Source organism: Ailuropoda melanoleuca, chromosome 14 (genome assembly GCF_002007445.2).
Source record: "Ailuropoda melanoleuca isolate Jingjing chromosome 14, ASM200744v2, whole genome shotgun sequence".
In the NCBI taxonomy this organism is placed as follows: domain Eukaryota; kingdom Metazoa; phylum Chordata; class Mammalia; order Carnivora; family Ursidae; genus Ailuropoda; species Ailuropoda melanoleuca.
Window position 1 is genome coordinate 41,384,307 of NC_048231.1, and position 26,163 is coordinate 41,410,469.

General features: G+C 60.6%; 2 protein-coding genes and 1 long non-coding RNA gene across 10 annotated transcripts; 2 read left to right on the top strand and 1 right to left on the bottom strand.

The window, feature by feature from the left end:
* GPR132 (G protein-coupled receptor 132) lies at window positions 1-12,420 on the bottom strand. Its single transcript, XM_011236815.3, has 3 exons — window positions 12,286-12,420; window positions 7,521-7,630; window positions 1-2,350 (listed from the first exon to the last, which is right to left on the bottom strand). Exons 2-3 carry the CDS (start codon window positions 7,546-7,548, stop codon window positions 1,224-1,226), a joined length of 1,155 nt encoding a protein of 384 aa, XP_011235117.1. The 5' UTR covers window positions 7,549-7,630; window positions 12,286-12,420; the 3' UTR covers window positions 1-1,223.
* LOC117795928 lies at window positions 6,677-7,513 on the top strand. Its single transcript, XR_004620121.1, has 3 exons — window positions 6,677-6,702; window positions 7,300-7,386; window positions 7,467-7,513. It is a non-coding gene; the product is annotated as an uncharacterized LOC117795928 (long non-coding RNA).
* On the top strand, window positions 10,909-23,743 carry LOC117795927 (translation initiation factor IF-2-like). 8 transcript variants are annotated; one of them, XR_004620119.1, is made up of 4 exons: window positions 10,909-11,279; window positions 11,916-12,086; window positions 12,391-12,850; window positions 20,009-23,743. XR_004620119.1 is itself a non-coding variant. In XM_034642155.1 (4 exons), the coding sequence occupies exons 1-4, from the start codon at window positions 11,259-11,261 to the stop codon at window positions 20,466-20,468; spliced, it is 1,065 nt and encodes a 354-aa protein (XP_034498046.1). In that variant the 5' UTR covers window positions 10,909-11,258; the 3' UTR covers window positions 20,469-23,743. The 8 variants fall into 8 exon arrangements, 3 of the variants coding, with proteins under 3 accessions (XP_034498046.1, XP_034498045.1, XP_034498047.1); XR_004620120.1 differs by having other exon boundaries at window positions 11,916-12,039; window positions 20,897-23,743; XM_034642155.1 differs by having other exon boundaries at window positions 11,916-12,039.
* Window positions 23,744-26,163: the final 2,420 nt, after the last annotated feature.

A 26,163-nucleotide genomic window follows, 5' to 3' on the forward strand; every position in this document is an offset into this window, starting at 1 on the left:
TTGACCGGTTGCATGTTTGCATCTTTATTTCTAGACAAATTTTCTAAATGTATCTTTTCAATGTCTCTCACTGCAAGGAAGGACAGTGGACAGCTAGCTGCCTTACAGCCAGGAGAACATAACTTGGCACCACGGCCCAGCACAGCTCCCGTGAAGGGCAGGCGCCTGGGGGAGCCAGGGCCCCTCTGCGGGGCGTGCAGCCTGCTGGGCTCCGTTCCAGAGTGCCTGAGCAGAGGTGGTGGGTCAGCCCCCCATGCTGACCCTCGAGGTAGGTGTTACTGACCCTGTTACAGGAGGGAAACCCAGGCCGCGCCGTGACCTGGCCGACTCTGGGCCTCGTGTGGGCCTGGTTCCGTGCTCCACCCACACTCCATTCGTACCTTGTTGCAGGGCTGGAGGCCTGGGGCCTCACCTGCCCACTCCCGATCCCCCTGTTCCGAGCCCGCGGCGGCTTCTCCCCTGCCAGGGAAGCCAGGAAGCCCAATGCAGAGGAATTCCTACATTCTCTGAGCCTCTTCGATGGCCGTGTCACCCTTCCTGGGGTGTCCACTAGCATTCCCGCCCTGGGCATCCTCGAGAAGATATGTTGGCCACCCTGCCGGAGGGTCCCCTGTGGGGTCCACAGCAGCCTGAAGCCTCAGACCTGCTCAGCACAGAGCAGCCCAGGGCCCTCAGGGCTGGGCTGCTGTCCCACCTCGCAGGCCTCGGCTGTCCCGCCGTGACCTGGTGCTGTGTGAAGGTCCCAGTTTGCATGGGCCTTTCGAGGCAGAACACAGTCATCCAAGCAATGCTTGCAGAAAAGCACGGAAGATAAAGTCATCACGGTGGATACTGACCAGGCACCTACCCCCGGCAGCACTAGGCAGACACGAGGCCTCTGCCAGCGGCCCTGCTGTTCGCTAATAGCCGAGTGGGCCGGCCAGCACGAGTCCAGAGGAAGAGGCTGTCCTGCCTGCCATGCGAGGCTGGGTACCCCGCGGCCTGGAGCATCACCCTTCTCCTGGGCATGCTGCCACCTTCTGTGTGGAGTCCAGTGGGACCCTGAGGGGGCAGGGGCTTAACAAGGGCATGGCTCCAGGAATGAGAAATCGGCGGCATGTTTTCCAGGGGGGGCTTCGTGGCTGGCGCCATGGACACTGGCTAGCAAGCTCAGTGGATGGGGAAGCCACACCTCGGGCCCCTGGGCTCCCACGCCGGCCACTCTGCCCTGCAGGACACTGGGCTCAGCGGGACTGCTCACTCAGCCTTCCCAAAGTGTCCAGTGAGCCCCACGCGGCCGGCTCTGACTCGGATGGGTGGACAGTCCTGGGGAATGTGGAGTCATTTGTGACCGACATGGGCAGTGGCAGCTCCTCTGAGTTCTTGGAACACGTGTGCTGGGTGACGTCTGTTTTCGCGGAGCACTTTTTCCACTCCTTGTGGATTCTAGACACTTCTTGCCGCGAATGGTCGGTGGCCAGCACGTAGATGATGGGGTCGGCCACGCTGTTCACCGTGGACAGGCACAGGAACATGGTGGAGAGCTTGCACAGGTTGGCTTCGAAGGTGCGCATGACGCCCGGGTCCCCCCTGTAGTAGGAGTAGGCGACGGCTTTGGTGAGGAGCACCAGGTGGTAGGGGGCGAAGCAGACCAGGAAGATGGTCACGACCGCGATGGCCGAGTGCTTCACCTTGGCCTTCTGGGCGGCGCTCAGCCCCGCGCTCAGCCTCACGCTCTTGAAGACGCGCTGGTTGGTGAAGGCGATGACGAAGAGGGGGATGGCGAACCCCACGGTGAAGCGCGAGTAGTAGTAGCCAGCAATCTCGCTGTCCATCGACGCCTCGAAGCACGTCTCCTTCTCCTCCATCTTAAACACTGGGCAGTGAGCGAGCCCGACGACAACGAAGACGGACACGGAGACGAGGACGGCGGTCCACTGGTGGCGGCGGCCACGGGTCTCCAGGGCGTACACCACCGCCATGAAGCGGTCGCAGGAGACGCAGCAGAGGAACAAGATGCTCACGTACAGGTTGCAGAAGAAGATGTAGCCCGTCACCCTGCAGGCCCAGACGCCCAGCGTCCAGCGGTGCTGGTTCTGGATGTAGATGGCCCAGAGCGGCAGGGTGCTGATATAGAGCAGCTCGCAGAGCGCCAGGCAGAACAGGTAGACGGCCAGCACGTTGCCCTGCAGCACCTGCAGCAGCGTGAGCCAGGCCGTCAGGCAGTTGGCCGGCAGCCCCAGCACGCACACCAGGCTGTACACCACCACCAGGAGCACTCTGCTGTCCTCGAAGGACCCGTTGCAGGTCGCGGTGCCCATGCCGGGAAGCACGGCCACTGGCACAGGGCTGGTTACCGCGCTGGCGTTTCCTGCGGGACAGAGACAAGCGTGAGGACAGGCGTCCCTGGGAACCACCTGGGAGAGACTTTGTGGCGCTAAGAAAGGGGAAGATTCAGCCTGACTCCAGACTAGACACACCAGGTGCTTACACGTTTGCGAGCGTGTTCCTTAAAACGATTCTCCGATCGTTGGTCTCCAACCGGACGGCATCATGGACAGAACACACGGGCTGGTGCAGTACCCAGCCCTTGCAACTCACCGAGGCTGGTCCTCGGAGGGTCGTTGGTGGGCTCGGACAGCAAGTGCATTCGTTCACTGCTGAGTGAGTGTTGGCGTCCACACATTTCCCACAGTCTGGACGCTCTGCCCCCCTTCCCCCAGCTCAGGCACGGCGCCATCCTTCCTGCCGCCTGCCCTGTCAACTACCGAGAAAAATGAGGAGCCGCCCCGTCGTGCTGATGGTGGATTTGTCCACTCTGCCCCGCGGTTCTCGCGAGGTTGCTTTCTCTATTGTAACCTGTGGATAAGCTGTTGGAGCCCTGGCTGCGGTTCCTGATGAATCGACCCCCGTATCTTCATGTCATAATGCTTGTTATGCCCACGGTGGGCAGAACTGCTGCCCCCCAGAGACGTGCCCATCCTCATCCCAGAGCCTGTGAATGCGGTAGCTTGATTGGCTGCCGTGCAATTCTGGTTACACGCCACACGGGAGGGGAGGCTGCAGAGGGAATTAAATTTGCTAAGTAGCTGACGGAGCAAGAGGGAGACTATCACGGGTGATCCCCGAGCCCAATGTAAGCACAGGGTCCTTGCTAGCAGAAGAGGGAGGAAGACAGGACAGGGGTGTGGAGGGATGTGACAATTCCCGCAGCCCCGGCCGCTCTGAAGAGGGAGGAAGGGGCCACGAGCCCTGGGAGACAGGCGGCTTCTGGAGCCGGAACAGGAGGAAACGGCTCCTTCCCCAGCACCTCCAGAAGGAATGCGGCCCCCAGCAGCCCGATCTTAGCCCATCCCCCACGGTTCAGCCCCAGGACAATGACGATAGTAAGTTTGCACTTTTAAGTTTGTAGGAATTTGAAGCAGCAACCGTTGGAAGGAGGCCTGATTCCTAAGAATGCTTTTAAGTGTAAAGTCTTTTTTGCTTGAGATAAAAAGAGCAGCCCTCTTTTGATTATTGTCCATTTGGTGTACTTGGTGTATTTTTTCCAGCCTTCTACCTTCAAACCGCCTGCATCCCCGTGTTTTAGAGGTGACACCTACGAGAAGCTCACCCCTGGATTTGAAAACCGGGCACTCTGAGCTCAGTTACTGACGCGGCCCGTTCACATTGATGCGGTTCTGTTCCCCCCCTCACTTGTGCTCCTCCGTCTGCCCTTTCTGTTTCTATTCCCCTTTCATCTTCTGTTACGGGTTGAATTGTGTTCCCCACCCCTAGAAAAAGACATGGAGAGGCCCTGCCCTCCAGCAGCTCAGAGCATGGCTGTGTTTGGAGCCAGTCTTGACAGAGGTGGTCAGGTTATAAGGAGGTCATTTGGATGGGCCCTAATCCCGGGGGACATTCATGCACAGGGACGCACCCAGGGCAGACCACGTGAGGACACAGGGAGAAGGCGGCCGTCCACAAGCCCAGGAGGGGGACTGGAACAGATTCTCCGTTCCGGACAAGCAAGCCCACACTCCTGGAATTGTTCGCTTCTCGAATTCTGTTTCCCCTCCTCCACTACTCTGGAAATTATCGTTAGGTCTGTTTGTAGTCTCTGCAAGACTGAACGTGCAGGTTCGTGGCGTCTGGAGCTCGTCAGAGCCTGCAGCCTTCTGACCATGCAGGAGACCCAGGCGCTGTCCGTGCAGCGCCCCGACCAGCCCGTGTGCCTCTCCGGCCCGGGTGTGGCGGCTCCTGTGTTTGCAGCCTCACGCGTGGGCGTGCTTGTCCGCCCTGTGCAGGACGGGCCACGTGGTGGGCAAGCTCCTGCCAGCTCCCATCCCTCCCTCTCCCGCCTCAGGACCTCCTCCACCCGGGGAGAACTGGAGACTGCCAGACGCCTTTTTCACCTGGTCCCCGCAGGTGGTCTCCTAGGGGTGGGCTGTAGCGTCAGCACACGGGCGCCCTGGCCTCCGTCCTCTGGCCTCTAAAGCCATGCGGAGCCGTCACCCCGTTGGTCTGACCTTGGACCTTCTGCATCCGAGAGCGTATAAATGCCACTGTTGTGCAGAGACCCTGTATTTGGTTCCTCAGGGCTCTGTTCCGTGTGTCAGCCGCGCATGGCTCCTGGTCCCGCCCATGGGACCTCGCGGCCTCCACCCCGTCCTCCATCCGCAGTGCCAGCCCACGTCCAACGACAGCATGCGAGTCTCTCCGTCGTGTCTAAGCTGTGCCTTTTTAAAGGTCAGTGATACACTTTCATCCCCGAGCTCGGGTGGCCGGCGGGCAGGGCTCCTGGGATTCACTCCAGAGCTGGCTTCCCAGCAGCCCTCATGCCGGGGCTGTCCTTTGGGGTCCCGTAGGCAGGTGTCCCCTTTCGGACCCCACACCCACCCCACGTGAGAGCCCAGGGCTTCCCTGCTGTCCCCATCAGTGGGGAAACGAACAGCCGTGAATCAGCTCGGGAACAGAAAACAAACTGGCCTCCCACGTCCATGAGTGTCCCCGTGCTGACCCTCGCGGGGAGTCACCGTGCAAGGCCACATGGAGTCCAAGGCCCAGAGACGTTCGGGGCTCTGGCTTTCCGGGGACCCAAGAGGCCCCGTCAGTGCACAGCCTCGGGCACCCAGCCAGCCCAGTGCCCGCAGTGAAGACGAGCTCTCGCGGAGCTCTGCCGCCGTGTGACCCGGGCTTCGAGGGACTGCAGAGCGGGAGTGTGTCGAGGCCGGCTGATGGGCCAAATGGGTGTCCCAGGGGAGTGCTCTCCGCCATGTCCCATCCACGCCAGACACAGGGCTCCTCCAGGCCCCACTCCAGTGCCCATTTGTCATGGAGGACCCTGGAGGAAGGTGTGACCTGCCCGACGCCCACCTGCGAATCACCACCCCGGCCCACAGCCGGGAGGCCCAACCCCACGCTCGCGCTGCTGGAGCCCAAGGCCGGTCCTCACCCGCCCCCCCTCACGGTGCTCCTGGGGGGCAGGGGACATGGTGGGCGATGAGTCGTAAGGACAAGTGCAGTACTGGGAGGGGTGACCCCCAGCGCTGAGGACCAGGGACACGCCTGTGACTCACACGCTCTCCAGCGACCCGCCATAGGGACGGAAGCTGCCGATCCCAGGCCCCCCCCGCCCCCCGCTCCTGCCCAGCCTCCTCTCCTGGGCCGCTCTGACCGCCTGACCTGCACCCAGAGCCTGCCTGGACCCTCTCCTCCCTCCCTGCCCTCCTCGGGGACCGTCACGGAGATGAACGTCTGTGACCTTTGTAGGGACAGAGCTTCCCGAGCCTGTGCTCCTGGGCTCCGCCTTTCCCTTCCTCAGGAGACACCGCAGGGATCGTAGCCCTGGACCCCACCCTTCCTCCACGCCAACGCGCAGGCCGACGCCTTCTCTGGCCACGGCAGCCAATCCACAGTCTGGCCGGGCCTCGGTGACTGTGCGGAAGGTGGCATGGCTTCTCTAGCCTGGCGGCCCCCGAGTCCCAGCGCCATGACCTTTCCACGTGGACGTCCACCTGGGTGGGAAAGCAGCACATCCCAAATGCTGACCTCACTGCTGGCCCGGCCCCGGGCTCCTGCAGGCCACACGCGCCTCGCGGGGTCTGGGCGGCCTGGCCGGGCGGGGCCGCTGTTGCAGAGCGGAGGCCAAGTGGGCGCACGGCTCATACCCATGGCCCGTCTGTGGGGGGACGCCCGGCTTGTTTTCCCTGCAGGAGCTTCATCGCCAGGCCACCAACAGCGCGTCCCCGAGCGGCAGGGTCAGTCAGCCTCACGGCCGGACCCTGACCTGGTCATTCCGCTCACTCGTCTCCCTCAACGCTCTTATTCTGGTAAAATGCACGTGATAGAAAAGTTACCGTCTTTGCACGTCCACGTGGGCAGCTCAGGGCCACTAACAACTGCAGCCGCCACCACTGTCCCTCCTCAGGGCTCTTGTCATCTTCCGTCCCCATGACACTGGAGCTCCCCTCTGCAGCGCAGGCCTCTGCCCCCTGCTTTTCGGAGGTCCCCAACATGGGCGTTCTTGTGCCTGGCTTCTGTCCCTCAGACCGTGTCCTTCAGGGCCACCCACATCCCAGCCGGCGGCCGACGAATCAGTCCGTGTGTGCTGGAGTCATGCGTTCCTGCGTCCGTCTGCGGGGGGACGCCCGGCCGGTCCCCACGGCCCGTCCTTCGTGAGCCCTTCCTCCCAGAACATGGACATGCAGCTTCACCTCGACAGCCTGCTTTCACTTCTTTTGGGTAAATACCCAGAAGTGGAATCGCTGTATCATAGGGAAGTTCTATTTCCGGCTTTTTGAGGAACCGCCGAGTGGCTTCCACAGCGGCCGCGCTGCCCGTGCTCCCACCGACAGCGCACGGGGTTCCAGTTCCTCCACAGCCTCACCGACACTTGGCGTTTTGATTTTTAAGAGTCGCCAGCACGATGGGGGCGGGGTGGTCGCGTGGCTGGCTTCCCCGGGCCCCCCCTTCCTGAGGCCTTGGGACAGGGGCTGCCGCACGCACGTGCAGGCCAGGGGCCGGCGCTCAGGGGCATGAACACGGTGAGGCCCAGCTGGGGGAGGGGGGCAGTGGCGGCAGGTGGAGGGAGCCCAGGGAGTGGGGGCCGCCGCGGTTCTCAGGCAGGAGACGGAGTGGCGCCGTCTTTGCTGGGGCTCCCCGGCAGGGACACACCGGGGACTGTGACCTCCGGGGAAAAGAGCTCCCTGGTTAGGGCTCCCGGGAGACGGGGGGAGAGGCGCCTGTGGGACGTCCGCTCTGGGGCTCCACACGGCACCAGAAATGGGCGTGACAGGAGGCCCCGATACCCCCTCTGTCCTGTTCCTGGTTTTTTCCTAGCGCTTCAAAAAATAAAGAAACAGATGCCTCCCGATGTCTTGACGCAGAGACCCCACCTTCACTGTTGATGAATTAGTTCTTATTTAGGTAAATCTATTTTTGCCTGCTAAGTTTTGAAGTAAGTCTCCCTGTGCAAGGCAAAGCGCATCATAGAAGAATTCTTACAGGTTCCCTCCCAAATATTTAAAGTCAAAGGAGACGAGAACAGAGGGCGCTCTCACCTGGCATATTTGAGGGTTCCAACTTCATGGTGGTTCTAACAGGCTGTCTAGTTCCCGTCACACATCTTGTCGATCCTATTGAGAAGTTTGCTCTGAGAGTTCAAAATGACCTGGAGAAAGAGGAGGGTGAAATGACTTTGGGGAAATCACATTAAGTCACAAATTAAGTCATGCAACAGATGCTCAGCATTTACTTTGTGCCAAATCTTGTATTTATCCTATGGGATACAACAGCAGGTCCTTAATATATAAAGAACATCTACAAATCAATAAAAATAAGTTTCAAAGCCAATAAGCAGATAATTCACAAAATAAATAAAAACAGCTCCTAAAAAAAAAAAGCTCAACTCCACTTATAATCAAAGAAACATGAACATAAACATCAAAATGTTGGCAAAAATAAAGAACTTTGATTCTTTTTTCTTTTTAAAGATTTTATTTATTTATTCGACAGAGATAGAGACAGCTAGCGAGAGAGGGAACACAAGCAGGGGGAGTGGGAGAGGAAGAAGCAGGCTCATAGTGGAGGAGCCTGATGTGGGGCTCGATCCCATAACGCCGGGATCACGCCCTGAGCTGAAGGCAGACGCTTAACCGCTGTGCCACCCAGGCGCCCCTAAAGAACTTTGATTCTTAGCGTTGGCAAAAGTGTGAGGGAGTGGGCACCCTTTGCTGTGTTGATGGGAGCATTAACTGGCACAAATGTGTTTGAGCACAATTTTGCAACATGCTTCCCAAATCCTCAATGTGCTTAACTTTCGATCATGTAAAATCCTTTCTTGGAATGTTTCCTGGTGAAATAATGAGCCAGGATGTGAAGCGTATGCCACCTGGGAGCACGTCACAGCACATCGCCCTGTGTGGACAGGACCAGGACCCCCAGGACAGCACCCACAATGCCTGCAGAGCACGGAGTATGGGCCGGTCTGAAGGCACCGCGGGCCCCGGCAGGTGAGGGCCAGCGTCCAGGGTGCCTCCTTCCTTCCCTAACCAGAGGAACCTCTAAAACAGCGTCTGTCTTCATCAGCCAGAGTGTCCGGCGGGAGGCCAACACTCTAAACCCATGCTCTGACCGTGGGGACGGCACACCCGGCACCCCGGGGGGCTCTGTGAGGCAGAGGCTGGACCCAGGGGGGCTCCTGCACCGGCTCCAACCCCACCCCAGGCCGCCTGCTCAGGGGGAGACGCCCATGGGGGTAGATTAGCTGCCCAGCCCCCTTATCACTGTTGTTCCACCAGGTAGCATGGCCGGGGTAGCATGGCCGGGGTGTATGCTTAGCAACGGGGTGTTGGCTTAGCAACGACTTTCAAGTTGTACCTGGAAAATCCAGACAGAGGGAGTCTAGAGATGGTTGTTTCCCAAGTGGTGTTAAACTTCTGAGTCTAACATTCCCAGATAGGCCGGCGGGCGTGGGCCTGGAGGGTCGTTGGACCTTGCCTGTCCCACCCCCAGGTCTCGGATCAGCCCCCTGCTCCCGACAACCTGCGCTGGGAAGCGGGGCTGCCCTGGGGGTTCTCTGACTGAGGTGTGTGGCCTCTGGCCCAGGAGGACCACGTGCAGGACTCTGCCCTTTAGAGAGCTGGACCACCAAGCTCCCTGCGGTCACCCAGCAGCGTCTGCGTGGTGCACACCGCCGGAACAGACACCCAGCCAGCTGGGGTGACTGAGGCAGGCCCCCAAGGGAGGTGTGGCTGGGAGGCCAGGCCACCTGGGAGGCATGCGGGCATGTCTGAGCCCCAGGAGCATGGGTGGGACGGACACCACCCACCTCGCCCCGGGCCGGATTTCCTTCCTCAGACACTGAGCTGCCTGAGGCAGGGGCTCGCGTAAGTCTGATGCCTTCACTGAACTCTGCAGGACTCTGGAAGCTGGGGGGCTGAGCCCTCCCGCTGGGGGCTGCACTGCCCACTCTTCCCTGCAGCACGGAGAGGAGTGGGGGGGGTGTCTCTGGAACCCGCTTCTGCAAATATACCAGAGGAAGTGGTGGCCCAACTGACAGTGTGTGCTCTCCTCCCAAGTGGGGCCTGCCGGCAGAAGGGCCCTCTCACCGGGCTGCCCCTGGGGCCCCAGGGGCCACGCAGCTCAGGGCTGAGTAGGGCTCCTGGGGGGCCTGGGGGGGCCTGCTCACGTTGCCTGTGTAATGCCAGGTGCTGATGTTCAGCTCTGGGTCCAGCCCGGCTGGACAGAAGGGGCGGGGATGGAGAGGGACCACCCTGGAAGAGCCCGAAGGCCAGCATCAGGCCCAGGCCGGAACAGCGGAGCGCGGGGTGGCCCGAGAGAGCAGGTCTCCACATCGAGCGCTGCTGTCTTGCCGCCGCTGGCCAGTGCTCTAGCCGCCCGCCTTTTACTCTCAGAGCCTGTCCTGTTCTCTGCCCCATGGATACATAGCTTTCAACCTCAGCTCACAGGCCTCCCAGGGTCTTCCTGGACCCGGTGACCCTGTTTCCTGTCTCCCCTGCTCACCACCCCTACTGCCCCTACTTTCTCCTACAATTCTGTGTCCCCCCCAACCCTTCGAGGTGAGCAAGCCCCAGAGCGGGCCAGGGCCTCACTCCCGCCAACCTCAGGGGCCCCTGCATCACCTTGGCGGCTAGGACGTGGGGCAGCCCAGGTGTGGAGCCGGGTGCTGGCCACAGGGCCCAGCATGGCCAGGGTGGCGGTGCACTTTTCCCTCCTGGTGTCTCTGCCCCAGAGCACCCTGGCTCTTCCCTGGCCGGGGTTGGGTGGGTCCTCCCGCGGAGCCGGATGGTGGGTGGGGGGACAAGGGCTGTGGGGGTGGCCCTCTGTGCTCCTCCATGCTGGCAGCAGGCCACCTTGGGGACCCACAGAAGCGGGTGTCTGCAGAGGGGCAGGTGGAATGACAGACCCCATGGGATCGCCCGACTCAGCGATAGGCTGCTCCCAGCCCTGGGGTTCAGGGGAGGGACAAGCTGGCCACGCCTGCAATGCCAGAAAGGGCCTGACCCTCGGGGGTCTCTGTGCTTGGTCTGTGCTCTGGGGGAACCACGGTAGCCACAGAGCGATGGGGTGGGTAGGCCGGGTCAGCCCGAAGCCTCTTTCCCCCGTCCCTGGTCCCCCCACATCCTCCTGGCCAGAGTAGGCCTCTCTGCCTCCAGCTGCGCCAGGCCCCCTCCCGGCTCCTTCTCATCTCGCGGCCCACAGCATGCCTCCTCCAGGGAGCCTGCGAGCCTGTGGCCCACTCACAATGGCACTAACTCAGCCCACTGTCCCAGGAGAGGAGCCCTGCGTTCACGGGCACTGTTCCCGGCGCTCTGCGTCCCGGCATCGTGGGGCGTCCCTCAAGCCTCTCATAATACCTCCTTCAGCTTGTATTACGTAACTTTTCAAGCAGAACCAGAAGTGCAGTGGCGGGTTGCACACGACTGGCACCCTGCCCTGGCTCACTCGATGTTTGTGCCCGTGGGCCCTGTCCCTGCAGGCCGCTGAAGCCCTCAGGGCCGGGCTTGGCTGTACCACAGCCGGACCTTTCCAGTTCTTCCAAGGGCCCCACATCCTCACGCCCAATCCTTGTCTCCATTTCTTTCTTTTTTTTTTTTTTTAAGATTTTATTTGACAGAGAGAGAGCACGAGCAGGGGCAACGGCAGCAGAGGGAGAAGCAGACGCCCCGCCGAGCAGGGAGTCCGACGCGGGGCTCCGTCCCAGGACCCCGGGATCATGACCTGAGCAGAAGGCAGATGCTTCACCGACTGAGCCACCCAGGCGCCCCCTTGACTCCATGTCTGTGTTCGTGTTTGGGGTAAACTCTGGGGAGGGAGTTGCTGGGCTTTCGGCCCCCACAGCGCATCACCCATGTGGGCTTCCCACGCTTCTATTCTTTCCATTGTGATATATATTTTTTGTCATCTCTACGCCCAGCATGGGGCTTGAACTCACAACCCTGAGATCAAGAGCCACGTGCTGTCCCCACTGAGCCAGCTGGGCACCCCGGATAGATTTTTAAATGCACAGTTCAAAATCTCATTTGCATTTCTTTGATTGGTAGAGATGCTGACACCCCATGCGGTCCCTCCTTACTTGTCCTGTCCCCCTCTGCCTCCACCCTCCACCTGGCAGGGCCCCTAGACAGCGTCTCGTCAACCTCCTGAGCACAGACACACCTGAAAGAGCAGTGTAGCCCGACTCCCCATCCTTGGTGGCCTGCCCACCCTTCTCGGCAGACACGGGAACACCCCACTGGCCCATGCCCGGCACTGGACAGCATCCTGAGAGGCCTGCCAGCCCCGTGCCCCAGGACCATGCCCTGCGACCAGGCTGGCCATCCCCCCGGTGGAGACCTCGCTGTCCCACCCGCCCCTCCCCTTGGCCACATGCCCCTCGGCCCAGGCAGCCCCTGGAGGCAAGGGAGCCAAACCCTTTATATCTCACCCACCAGGCACCCCAAGAATTAGCCACAACCCCATGGCACCCAGAAGCTTCCACCTGTCTACCCTGGAGAGGTTCCAGGGACGACCCTGCCCTGAGCTCTGACTCTCTGGCCACATGGACCGGCGGCCATGGTGAGAACTTCACAGAGGGAAATCTCAGGGTCGGCAGAGACTTCAGGGTACGGACAGAAGCTGCCTCCCCTGTCACCCCCACACCCTTCTGCCTACCTCATCTGTGTGCACTGGTGCCCCTGGTTCTCTCTTGGTGAAGGACCGCAGGCTGAGACCCCTGACCAAGCCCCCACCTTTCCCCCACCTGTCATGCACACGGCCACCCCCCACCCCGCTGCCCCCCAGCACGTGGAGCCCACGACTTACTCAGGGAGGTGAACCTCACACTCACGCTCTGTAGGCCCAGCTGAGAACTTTCAGGAAGTAGCAGGGTCCAAGTGTTTCCTTTCAAACTCTCCTTGCTGTAAACAGGAGGCCCCGGGTTGGCCAGCCCGGCCTGGGTGTCATCGGAACTTTCCTGGGGCAGATGCAGGAAACCAGCCCAGACTCACTTCTCCTCGTGGCCGTGCCAGCGCTCAGAGAGACAGGTATACCGTCTTCCCCGCTGGGCGGACAGACAGGGGACCAGCTCAGAGGAGCGGCTGCAGCCCGGCCTGTTCTCCCCACACTTGACAGGGCCGGGCAGGGCACGGGGAGCGACCCTCAGAGATGAACTCCGGCTCTGCTCACAGTGGCCCCAGGACAGCCCCCGCCCTAGTGCCCCCGTTCGTCCTCCCCAGGGCAGGCCCAGCCACGTCACGTGGTGCCCTCCCTCCCCACTTCCCGTCCTGGGGAGGGGTCCCACCAGCAGAAAGGGGCCAATAGATTCTGTCCTTGGCTCTGCCTCTGGACCCCTAGAGCTGATCCCAGCGGAGCCCAGGGGACTCTACAGGTGAGTTTCTTGGGGGGGGGCACGTGGGTTCCCCAGGATACAGTTCCCCAAGGCACTGCCTGGCCCTGCTTGTCCCTCTCCCCAGCTTACAGGACCCCAGGTTCAAACATCTTGGACCTAAACACCTGCCCCACTTGCCTTAGAAAATGCCCTGGGCTGTAGGCGAGCCCCTGCCTTACCAACCACCCTCTGCCCAGTGAGCTGCTTCTGGGCTTTGGGGTGAGACGAAACCACGTCTCCCACCACCAAGGCCTGACTCAGCCCTGGCTCTTTTAGCCTACGGGGGCAGGGCTGGGCGCGCCAGCACTCTGGGGTGATCGGTGTCCAGCCTGCAGCAGGGATAGTGAATGGTGGTGGACCCAGGAGGCTGCACTCGGGGCACGTTCAGGGTTGGGACCCCCCCCAGAGGGTGCACCCCCACTCTGCACTTTCCCTAAGACACATTTGGGTCACGGCCCGCCCCAGGCTGCAGGGTCTTGCGGCTCTGAGCCGGTCTGCTCAGCGCCACCCGAACACTGATTTCTCACTGGTGTGGGTGGCTGCTGAGTGCCTAGAAAGCTGGGCATCGAGTGTGTATGGGTCTGAGCGCAGGGCTTACCTCAGCCTTCCAGAAACACCCGCCCGGGGTCTCGCCACTGCCCTCCCCAGGCTCAGGCCCAGGGGAGCTCCTCCCAGATGGGCCGTAGCAGGTGGAGCTAAGGCTCTGGGGGGGCCTGAGACCCACCATCCTTGGCAGCGGCCACTAGAGCCCACATCAGGCCAGCTGGGCCAGAGGTCTCCAGGGACGCTGAGTGTCCTTGCTCGTGGCCCAGGCCCCACTCTGGGACCTGCTCCCTTCTGGAACCCCACTCAGGGGCCCGTGTTTTCCATTGATGAGTCCAGGTGTGAAGCATCGTCCCATCTGGACCATTATGACCTCCGTGCCATGGTTGGCCGGTCAAGGATGGCCGCTGATTCAAGTTAGGTCAGCTGAATCCTCCCCCGGGGCCCACCTCCACCCCTACGGCTTGCATCCGTCTCTTTCCGTGCATGATCCTGAGCGGCAAAGGAGGCATGTGGGAGGAAGGCTGCCGGGGAGGACAGGGCTGCAGAGAACCAGGGATAAGCCCACCCAGCCAAGGGGTCTGGACCCTATTCCTAAGGGCCGACCACCTTCCAGGCAGCGGGGAGGGGGCCCACAGCCACCTGACAGTACCACTGGGGGGCAGGTGCCCACGAAACCTGGAAGGGCTCCTCCTCTCTCGAGAAGCGAAAATTACTCACCATTTCAAATAGGTCTTATGGATTTGAATTTCAGAAGGTAAAGGGTGGGCCTCCTCTCTCACTGCCCTGCTCCTGGCCCTTCGGGGCATCTGCGTAACCAAACAAGGGTGTCCGTTCTCCCAGTTTCTGAAGTCGTTATAATGAGAAGGAGGGAATGTAACGAGCCCTCCTGTAACCACTACCAAGATTGAGCCAATGTGAAGATCTCGGATGGGCTTCATCTGGAAACAGCCTCTCTCATCAACGGGAGGCAAATGGCGTTAGCCACGGACTTAGTTTCCCTCTCTGAGTATCACGAAGGACTCGTAGAAGTTTGTGTTGTTTTGTTAAGATTTCATCTATTCACTTGAGAGACAGAGAGAGAGAACCAGAGACAGAGAGCGCGTGAGCAGGGGGAGGGGCAGGGGGAGAAGCACACACACACACACACACACACACACACACCCCGCCCTGCGGCTGGGCAGGGAGGCCGACGCGGGGCTCGATCCCAGGACCCCAGGATCACAGCCTGAGCCGAAGGCAGATGCTTCACTGACTGAGCCCCCCAGGTGCCCCAGATTTGTTTTAATGTGGTAAATTACACATAATATAACATTTACAATTTCCACCACTTTTAAGTCTTTAAGCGTAGGCTCAGTGGTATTCACTGAGCTCACGACGTGTGGCGGCCGGCAGCCTCTCCAGACTGTCAGCTTCCCGGATGGAAGCTCTGTCCCCAGGAAGCTCCCCCTTCCCTGGCAAACGTCACTCTGCCGCCCGTGTCCACAGAACCTTCTAGGGACCGCATACGTGTGGGTCATGCAGGCTTTGTCCTTCTGAGTCTGGCCGATCTCCCCCAGCACAGCGCCCTCCAGGCCCACCCGTCAGAGCTGGTGTCAGAACGCCCCTCTTTTGAAGGCGGAGTCATCGCCCCTTGTGTGCATGGACCATGTGTCCCTCGTCTGTGCTCATCAGTGGACCCTGGGCTGCTGTCCCTGCTGGCTGCTGGGGAGGTGGGGGCGCCAGGCTCCTTGTCCTCAGTGTGTCTCAGGGAACCACAGTCATTATTCTGGAAGACACTGAAGCTGTCCCGAATTGGACCATGACCCACCCTGCCTCTGCGGGGTTGATTATATGGTTTGTCTCCTTCGACTTGCTCCTGTGGTAACTGTGATCCGTGGGCTGCCACATCTTCCCACCTTCCCCGACCCCTCGAGGCATCGCCCCTGCTTGCTCAAGCAGGCTCTGCTCTGTCAGGGGCTGGAGGAGAGGACCGCAGGGGCTGCTGGGGTTTCCAGGGACCCGGCGGTCCTCAGAAAAGGGCAGGAGTTCCCCAGTCCCCAGCCCAGAAGGGGTTTTCAGGGGCAGTTCCTAAGAGAGCTTCCCTGAGAGGGAAGAGGCTGGGGGAGGAACGGGGCTTTTGAGAGGGGCCACCCCAAGAGCTCAGTGATTCTGAAAGTCTCTTTCTCAGGCTATGTTCCTCTGACCGGGGCAGACTGGGAACCGTGAGTCCTAGTTCAGCCCTGGACAGGCTGGCCCATCGCCCCAGATCACCACGGTCCACACATGGGGTTGTCTGTCTCGGGGCTGGCCTGGAGGCTTCCACAGCTGTGGGAACCTGGCGCCTTATCTCGCGGCCGAAGATGGCTGCTTGACCTGCAGCCTGCTCATGGGTACCGCAGGTGTTGGGAAGGAAGGCAGTGGATGGTGGCAGAGACCCTCCCCTTCGAGGAGACATCCCAGAATTCCCACCCAGGCTCCTGGTCCTGCGTCCTCGGGAATGCAGGGCTGGGACCGTGCCTGGCTGCAGGGGAGGCTGGGGAAGGTGATCTTTGCTGTGCCCGTGCGTGCTGGGTGCTCTTCCTAAGCGGGAAGCGGCATGTCGTGCCTTGGGCACACGGGGTCACCAGCTCCACTTTGACCTGGAAGGGCAGGTCCCGGGCAGGTGGGTGGATGAAAGTGCCCCAAGATGAGGAAAGGGTCCCGAGAAGCTGGGGAGAGGGGGTCTGGGGGCGACCCCCGAAGGGTTGATGGAGGAGAGGAGGCCCCGCGGAAGCCACAGGAAAGCCCCTGCCATCGGGCTCTGGAAGTGGGGTCGCTGGGGAGAACCACGAGACCCGTGGCCCACCGGCACTAGCGGGAGTTGATATCCCTGCGCCCGCAGACAGGGCTCCGCCCTTCCAGCGGGAACAGCGGTGCTGAGGAGCTTGATGTCACCCCAGAACTCGTAGGAGAGCAGCTCGTAAGCAGAGTCGAGGGACGCTTTGGGTCATGTTTTGGGGGTGCACATTCACCAGTATGTGCTGGGGGCACCCGAGGATCCCAGAGCCCTGCAGAGGGGGTCACAGCCACGCGGGCCCTGTCTGTCCATCCCTTTGGTCTGTGAGCCCCATGGGTGGCGGGGTCCACACCATTTACTTTGGAGCTCCTCTGAGCAGACACCCCACCAGTGGAAACCGCTCTCAGAAGATCATGCGTGGGCCCAGTGTCCTGCCATTCAGAGCCCCGGCTGGGTGGGCGGAGGAGGACGGCCAAGCTCGGGTTATGGGGCGTGTGGGGCACAGCGAGGGGCTCCTCGCACACAGGAACGCCAGCAGCAGGGTGTCACAGAGCAGGTGGGGAACAGAACAATAAGGCTACAGAAGAAAGCAGGGGTCTTCACGCCGTGGGTGCTGTTGGGGGGCCGCGGGCCCTCGAGGCAGGGAGGCCCCTACCTGGCAGGACAGACAGCGGACCAACAGACCTGCACGCTGTGTGTGAAGCCACGGACCGAGGAAGATCATAGGAGACTGTGCCGGAGGACGTCTCAGCTGCCCGGGACACAGAGGGACCTAAGAAATCCCCCAAACCACCACATAGACCCCCTCTGTTGTCCAGGCACCCAGTCAGGGGACTCAGCTCAGAGCGCCGCGTGGCCAGGCGGCCGGCAAGGCTCACAGAACACGGTGCCCCGGCATGGCCTTCTTTCCAGCTCCTTCCCCCAGATCCCCCATCCTCAAGGTCAGAGCAGATGGGAAATGAAAACCAGGCCCTTCCTGCTGGATTCCTGCTGCCTCGGGGAGACCCCCGGCCACCCCCACCCCTTGCGGCACAGCCAGGCCAGGGCCTTGCCCGGTGGTCCCCAGCCAGGGTGAGGCCTCACTCAAGGCGGCATCTGGCCTTTCTGGAGACATTCTGGGGTTTCACAACTGGGGGGTGCCCACCGATAACACTGCACATCCCATGCCGCACAGGGCGGCCCCTGCCCCATGATTCATCCTGCTGGGGGGGAGCTCTGCTGGCAGGCGGGTGCCGGGGGAGGGTTTGGGATCGCTCTGCGCTACCCCCTCCATGAAGAGGCTGCCGCTGCAACTAGGAGCCCCCCCCACCCCGGGCCTCACGCCCCCCCGCCTGGGGAAACCCCGGCGCTGTGGACGTCAGGACTCCAGTAGCAGCCAAAGGCAGGGCGGCTCGCCCTCGGGGCCTGGACGAGACCCGGGCAGCGGGGTCTTCAGCAGTGGGCCCCTGTGCCTTCCTGCTGCCGGTACCCTCTGCAATTCAGAAAAAAGCAGAAGTGAACTGGGGAGGGGAATGCCAGGATGGGGCTCCCCTCCCTCCCCCTCCCCTCCCCCCACCCCTCTGCAGGCTGACCTCTCCTAGACAGCACACCACAGAAAAACACTGCTGCTATCTGAGCCCGCCACTCACAGGAAGCAATTTGGTTTCCTCTGCAGGGTATCAGGCCTCCAGCCAACTTCAGTGCTCAACAGTCTGGGTAACGCCCAGGGTGGGGGTCCCAGGCCACCGGGCTGGGGGTGCTTACAGAGCACCTGCTGTATGCACCACCCTGGGCAGGCTCTGGAGGGCAGGGGACCTCCCCCCGGGCCTCTGCGACCCGCAGACCCACACGTCAGCAGGCACCAGAGAGAGGTCATGGGGGCCATCCTGGGCGTGTGGCCCTGGGAGTACGGCCACAATCCTGGAGGGTGACCAGAAGCACTGCAGGGGCACGTGGGGTCTGGAAGGGCGTCAGGGCAGAGGGACAGAGAGAAGGAGGCTGGGAGGGCTGAGTGCCCCTGGGGCGCGCGGGGCGGGAGACACGGTCAGGACTGGGCAGCTTGTCTCCCAGGGCTGGCCAGTAGTACCTTTCGGTGGGGGGCTGTGAGGTCAGGTCACATGCTACTCTGCCCCGTCAGGGCGAGGAAAGAGCCAGAGGGCAGCAGGGAGGCTGGGGCAGTGGCCGGGCCTGAGACCCCAGGGCCAGGAGACAGACAGGAGGCAGGGGCATGGGACCCACTGGACATGGGCAGGAGAGGCAGGAGCTGGGCACCGCCCAGTGGACAGCTACGCCGGGGGTCACAGAGGGCTACCCAGAGGGGACTCTGGGGCTTGAGGGCCTCGGAGGCCAAGCAAGGCTGACTCTGCCCGTCACCTGCCCACAGTGAGATGGGAGCAGGTCAGAGGGCAAGCGGGTGCCACCAACCCACTGAAGAGTTACACTCAGGGCTGGGGTGAGGCCAGGCGGAGGTTAGCAGGTGGAGGGAAGGGGCGCGTGTGGGTGAGGCCATGTGTCACGTGCACCGCCATCTGATGGGCTCCCGGCCGCTCCTCCCCTCCGAGAATCCAGGTCAGAGGCGGGAGCGGCCTCGACTTCCTGCCCTTCACCTGCACACCACACACTCGGCCTGCCATCGCCACCTGGGGCTGAGGCTTCCTTCCGGGGTGGAGGGGGAGCCACCCACTTGGATGGGGCCCCCGTCACGCCCTCCTCCCTCTCCCTGCCATCACCCACCTGGAGATGAAAGCTGGCTCATCTTTGCACACGCACACACATGCATGGCTGCATACACGTGCACACGCTAGTACACACAACGTGCACACAGATGCAGACCCGCACCCGCAGGAACCCTGCAGGGGCTCCAGGGGAACAGGAACGTGGGCAGTGCTCAGGACTCCTGGGCCCACCTTCTTGCTGTGTGACCCCAGCAGGCTGCATGGCTTCTCTGGGCTGGGCTCTTCTGGGGTAAGAAGTGGGGGACGGCAGGCCCCGGGGGGTGGGATGCCATCTGCAAAGCACTCAGCAGCCCCGGTAGGCCCGTGGGGCAGAGCTGCCCCTCTGGAATGGAAAGGCAGGGCCGGAGTGCAGGCAGGGGCTGCGCTGAGCTGGGACAGCGGGCGGCAGGCATCAAGCCTCACCCTGTCTGCTCCCCCACACCGCCCTGCGTCTCCGGGGCTGCACCTGCCCTTTGCCCGCTCTCACTTGGTCTCTGCGGGTGGCCTGGGGGCAGACGGGGGGCGTCCATCTCCGCCCCAGCATCAAGTCGCCCGTGATTGCTGTCTCTTGAGACTTCATGTGAACTTTAGGATGGATTTTTCTATCTCTGCAAAAAACATCATGGGGACTTTGACAGGGACTGCCGTGAAACTGAAGACCACTTTGGGCCCGTCTCCTGTCCACAAACACGGGACATTCCTTCTGTCTTCTTTCATTTCTTTCCACACGCCGTGTAGGTTTCGTTGTGCAAATCTGGTAGGTCCTCGGAGACGTTAACCCTTGAGTATTTTATTCTCTTTGATGCTATAGAAAAGGAAATTGGTTTCTTGACTTCCTTTCGGCTTTGCTCATGAGCAGCGCCGAGGAATACAGCTCGGGCCGCGTGCTGAAGCCGTGTCCGCCATTTCACTGATGTCCTTTCTTCTAGCAGGCTTCTCATGACATCCTCAGAGCTTTCTGCGCATAAGTTCACATCATCTGCAGACAGAGAGAGCTTTTCTTCTTCCTTCCAGGTTGGATTCCTCGGACGGCCCACTCGTCGTTCTGTGCATAGCCCTCCTAGGCTGCCCACCTGAGTGCCCTGCCCAGCGAATCAGCATCCTAGCCTTATTCTGCAAAATGGCGCCCCTGTTCCCCTGCAAACTGTACTTTCTTTGTTGCAGGTTGTGCTCCACTCTTGGAGCCTTGGGGTCCTCGCTGGTGCCCGGCACCGGCTGCCCAGCCCTGAGGATTTCCTGCAGGGGAGGCAATGGCCATTCTAGAAGACCCAGGTTACTGCCACCTTCAGCCTCCGCGGGTCCTGTCTTGCCTTTGGATGTCACAGTGGGCTGTGATCAAATTGTTGCTGGTCCCAGGCTGAACCTCAGAAACCCTGGTCGGTGTGGTGGAGGGGGGGACAGGCTTCCGTCCCCAGCTGCAGCCCTGGGTCCCAGCTGCGGTCCAGGCGCTGGGCTCTGGTTGGCTCCTCTCTGCTTGGGAGCTGAGTGTCCCCAAGCAGATGTGGTCAGGAGAGCTGACCCTGTGCTGGTTTTGGGGCTCTGCATTCTGACATGGTCACCTCCGTGTTCTCATTTGCAAAATGGGCCATTCTGGCCCCATGTGCCCACACGGGACAACTTTTAAATATTGCCTCAATTGACCTGCTGGCCATACAACTAATCAAACTTCTTATTTCTATTTTTCTAATAATGTTTCTGTCTCATCTATGTTTTCAGAAACGCTGACATACAGTTGTTCACAGTAGTCTCTCGTTAACACTTTTTTGGAATTGGTTTTTTTGCAGTTTTTAATTTTGTAATTTACATGCAGTAGCATTCACTCTGTGACGTTCAGTTCTATGTGTTTTGACGGATACACACGGCTGCGTCCCCAGCACAGAGTCAGCGCCGTCACCCCCAAACTCCCTCGTGCCGCCGCCCCTTGGCGGTCCGCTATGCCTGCCACCCCAACCCCTGGCAACCCCTGGCCTGTTTCCCCTCTGTCTGTTCCTGCCGTTTCCAGAACATCATGAGCAGAATTACACAGGCTTGTGAATCCACTCTTTCCCACAGAAAGCGCATTTGAGATTCGTCCGTGGTTTGCGCGTGAAGAGCGCCTTCCTCTTCACACCTGGACAGTGCTCATCTCATGGACGGACGCAGCCACTATCTGTCTGCCAGTTCAAGAGCCCCTGTTTTTCCCAGTTTTGGGTGATCATAAACTGAGGTGCTGTGAAGATTCACGTGCAGACTTCTGCACGAACATGAGTTCTCATTTCTCTTGAGGGAACGCCTGCGAGTGGAATTCCTGAGTCATCGCGGGGGGAGAAAGGACCCAGCCCGCGCCCACAGCGGCTGCCCCGGCTGCGTCCTGGGCGGCCCGCGGGACTCGAGGCTGCCTCTGGCCCCACATCTCTGTCATGCATGGTGCTGCCACTGCTCGTGTCCACCGTCCTCGCGGGGGAGTCAGGGGAACCACGCCGTGGCTTTAATTTGCATTTGCCTGATGACACAGGTTGGGGAACACCGCCTCGTGTACCACCTTCCCTCCGTATGCCTTCCTTGGCACCACGTTCAGACTTTGGCCCCTTTTTAAATTGGGTTGTTTCTGCACCGTTGAGTTCGGAGAGCTCCCCTGCCTTCTGCCTACACGTCCTGTACCTGATGGGTGTTTGCAAGCATTTTCTGCCAGTCTGTGGCCTACTATCTGTTAAATCTGCAATCACAGCCTCCTGTTGGGTTGTGTCGTTGACTGGTGTCTTTTCCTTCCGTTCTTGTTGTTTTTATCACACCTGGAAGCTGGTCCGCTTCAGTGGGAGATGGATTTTTGGAAGAACTAACTTTTGTCTTCATGGCCCTCTATCACCTGGTCCAATCTTGTTTTTATCTCTGGGTTTTTTTTTTTTTTTAGATTTTATTTATTTATTCAACAGAGATAGAGACAGCCAGCGAGAGAGGGAACACAAGCAGGGGGAGTGGGAGAGGAAGAAGCAGGCTCCCAGCGGAGGAGCCTGATGTGGGGCTCGATCCCATAACGCCGGGATCACGCCCTGAGCCGAAGGCAGACGCTTAACCGCTGTGCCACCCAGGCGCCCCTATCTCTGGTTTTTAACTTTCTTTGGGCTTAGTCTGTTCCCCCCACCTCCAGCTTTCCCTTTTTCTTTGATTTACAAAATTGGGGATAACTTATGCACGTGGTGTGGTTCTCACTTTTGACAAAGGCATCCAGGTGGGTAACTGCTGGCACCACAGATATAAAATATCTCTGTCACCCCCTCATTGCCTCGAGCCCCTTTGCAGCCACTGCCTCCCACATGCCAGCCCCCTGGTTTCCTAAGGTGGGGTCCCAGCTTACAAAGCCCGAGGCTTCCTCCTATTCCAACGTAAGTGTTTGTCCTCATTCCCTGGAAGCGCTGCTCCGCTGCCCTCCCCTCAAGTCTGGACATGCACTGTTTTATGGTCGTTCAGTTCTGGGTATTTTAAATTTCCCGTTAGGATCTCGTCCTTAGCTCATGAGTTATTCGACAGTACGAGTATATGTCTTATAGTGCTTGCCTATACACGTGTCTCTAACACTGGATTGTATTTGCAGACACTCCGCGCAGTTAACAGAACTGCCCGGTGAGACCGCACACGCACCCTCACTGCCCCACAGCCCACGGCTTGTGCTACCTCTTCCTCCACACGCCCCTCCATCCACCTCTTCCACCCACCTGCTGGGGAGGAGATATTTTTCTCTACCCTTCAGAGGTTCTTCCAGGTGGTCTAAGCATAAAATGGACATGAGATAGATCAACAGAAGGAAAGCAAATTAATTTTGTCTGTACAGGAACCACCACCCACAGGAGAGGTTCCAAGACAGAAGGGTAAAAGGAGGTATTTGTGCCATCCTGAGCTACAGATTGGAACAGGGGCCTGGGCTTCAAAGTGGAGGAGGACAGTTCACAGGGCCACGAGAAGGAGAACAGACGTTTGCTAATTAGATGCTTGCCCTGCCACGAGATGGGTCACTCACGTAAACTATCTCTGATGATAACTCTTATTCTAGCAAAGCTCCCAATTTAGGTTCTTCTAAGTATTTAAGGAAGGGACAAAAGTTTCTCCTGAGCCCACAGGGTCTTAATTGCCTTCAGCTCAAAATAGCCTTCATACCAAAATGACATATTTGGGGGACACTTGTCCTGAACCCCTTCACATCCATCCAACCATCTATTCCTTTGTTCCTCCCTCCATTTGTCCCTCATCCATCCATCCAACCATCCATCCCTCCCTCTAACCAGCCATCCCCTCTGAATTCCCCCCTCCATCTATCTGCCTATCAATCCATCCAACCACCCACCCATCCTTCCACCTGCCCATCTCGCTATCCATTCACTCCACCCCCTGCCTTTTCTCCACAAGCCCCACTTTCTTCCCTTGGGGCGCTGACTCCAACCAACAGCACTGCAGCCGGGGCCTATGCCCTGGTGAGCGGGAAACCAAAGAAGGTCCTGTGGTTGGGTCCTTGGGGCCGCCACAGATGGCTGCTGCCTGCCAGCCACCCGCCCCCAAGGACTGTATTGCCTCTTCCTATGCACAGATTCCTGATCAGCAAAGGGACAGCGATCTCAGACGTTCTGAGGGCTCAGAGGTTGCCTCCTAAGTGCCAGGCAAGGACCAAATCTTCTTTGGGCTGTGCAGGGTGTGGACGACCCAGGCCTGCTGAGTTAACCCCACACTGCACAGACTCAGGAATGGGTTCTTGGATGTGGAGGCCAAGCCCCGTGGGATGAGGGGAGAGAAGAGCTTGGGAAAGGCAGAGGCCTTGACGACTGGGACGTAGGGTGGGAGTGAGGTGGGCGGGAGAGGGGCAGGTGGGCCGGTCCTGGGCATTGAAGAGAATGTGCATTCTGCTGAAGTGAAGATTTGGGTTTGGGTCCATCGGTTTAAGTTACTCCATAATAAATGTCATTTCAACTTACCCAGGGGTCTGTGAGAACTTTTTCCTGCCATCAAGCACTTGTGCATTTCTCAGGATGGGGAGGCTGTTAGAGTGTGTGCCCTGTGTTGTGATGCCTTGGGCCTAGGTCCTCAAGGCTTGGCTTCGGGTGAGGGGTCATCTGCTTGCTGACCACACTCATTAAACCCGTCTTGGGCCAGCCACAGCATGTGGTTTCCAGGGGTCACAGCAATCATTTCAGCCCAAAGTCTGGCTTGGCAAGTAGGACACAGAGGGGTCAGGGGCAGCCTGGGGGCTCCCTGGGGACACAGACCTGCCCTCTCCCCTCACTTGCCCACTTCCCTGTCATGGGAAAACGAGGCCCCATATTCCTGATCCCCACCTGGCCCTGGACAACCCCATGCACACCAGCAGAGGAGGAGAGGGGGGCCAGCATTGGCTAGTATCTAGGACCCTCACCTCCCCTCGGACCCCTAACTCTGCTCCCATGTCTAGAGGAGGGACGCCCTGGCTCTAGGCACAGGTGCTGCCATCAGCCGCCTGAAGAGCGAAAGCCGGCTGCCTCCTGCAATGCCCTTGTGCTGCTTCTGAGTGACGGCAGGACTCTAGGGAGTCTGACCTGCGCCTCCCTCCGTGCAGCTGGGCCTTGGTAGGGCACACGTGTGGGGAGGGCGTCCCTGGGCAGAAGGCTGGCAACATGCACTGCAGGGAGAAGCTCACTTTGGGTGCAGTGCCATCAGACTGGTACCTATAGCTAAGCTTTGATACGGGGTAGGGGAGTCCCCGCTGCAGGCTGCCCCTCCCCCCACCTCCCAGGCTGCTCCCCAGACAGTAAATGACTAATGACTCAGGCTGTACCACCTGCTGGGAAGTTTGCTGGGAACTTTTCCTCCTGATTCAGGGAATCCCCCAGCTGCCTTCAGATAGAAAGTCTACAAGATCCTTTCTATGAAGCGATTGACATTTCCCCAAACCACAGACCAGGGAGGGGAGCCTGGGTCAGGGACAGTGACCCTGGCGGGTAGGAAGGTCGCCCAAGCTGGCCAGAGCACAGAGGTGTGCCCCTCTCCTGCTCTCTCTGAGCTGTGGAGAGACTCTGGCCCCCAATCCCTCCATGCCACCTCCTGGCTAAGTGCTTGTCTATGGGGAGACAGGCCACAGTGCCTGGGACAGGAGGGACAACATGCCGGCCAGCCTGGGGCCAGTGGGTCTGGGCATGCTCAGTGGTATCCCCATCTGTTAGTGGCCAGGCCCTGGTGGAGGTATGCCCTCCCAGCTGCCTGGCCGCAGGCCCCCAGGGCTGGGCCCTGATCGAAGCACCCCCAAGGTCAGGTCAGGAGCCTTTAGTCCCAGAGGGCCCTCTCCTGGCTCAGCCACTCCCCCAGCTGAGCCCAGGGCTCACCTTCCCCTCCTGCAGGTCACCCTGGCTCAGCCCTTTCCCTTTTTTCCTAGGAACAGGGAGGAACAGTGGCCTAGGAACTCCCCTCTCCCTGACCCCTGTTTCATAGAGGAAACAAAAGCACAGGGAGCCTGAATTGCTCAAGGTCACCCCATAGAGGTGGGGCTGGGGCGGGGCCTCAAGTTTCTTTCACCTAATGTCCCCAAATGGCCGCCTCCCTGTTGTGCTCCTGCACAGAGACACCAGGGTGAGGGGGTTGATGTCAGGGGCCTGGCTCCCCACCTGTGGCCCCACCAGGCAGCTCCCTGGAAGGGATGCTCAGGCCCCAAGACAGCCCACCTAAGAAATTGCGTTTGCCGGGCTCTCGGGCCGCGACATCGGTCAGTCCCGGCACTGCCCTGCCGCCTGGTGGCCGCTGCCCGCGCTGCGCTCCCGGGCCTGGCGCCGGGGGTCGCTCCAAGACGGCTGCGCGGCCGCAGGCTCACCCCCGACTCCCAGCCCGGCGCCTCGGCAGGAGAGGGGAACCACCCGCTCAGCCCGCGCTCAGGGCTTGCTTCTCCCCCCTAGGGCCGCCCGCAGACCCCCAGGAGCTCCTGCGGGCTCCTCGGCACCCCTGCCTGGGCCGGCTCCCTCGGCCACAGACCACCTCCTCCCGCCGGATGCGCGGCCGACCCGAGGCCTCGGTTTCCCCACCAGTGAATGGGCCTGCCGCGCCCAGAGGTGCAGGGAGAGGCGAGGCGTCTGCCCCGAGGGACAGGAGGGCTTGGCGGTCCCTGCGGTCCAGGAGCCCTCCCCCGCGGCGGATTCGGAGATTGCCTGCCTCCCCCCCCTCACCCATCAAGGCCCGGAGCGGGCCAGTTCGCGCCCCGCCCACTTCCCTGCCCCCTCCATTGCAGCCCTTCCGGCCCTGCAGCAACCGCCCCAGCCTCCGGTCCCGGCCGGGGGCGTCCTCGTGCCCCCCGTCCCGGCCTCTCCCCGCGGAGGCCCGGCGGGCAGGCTAGG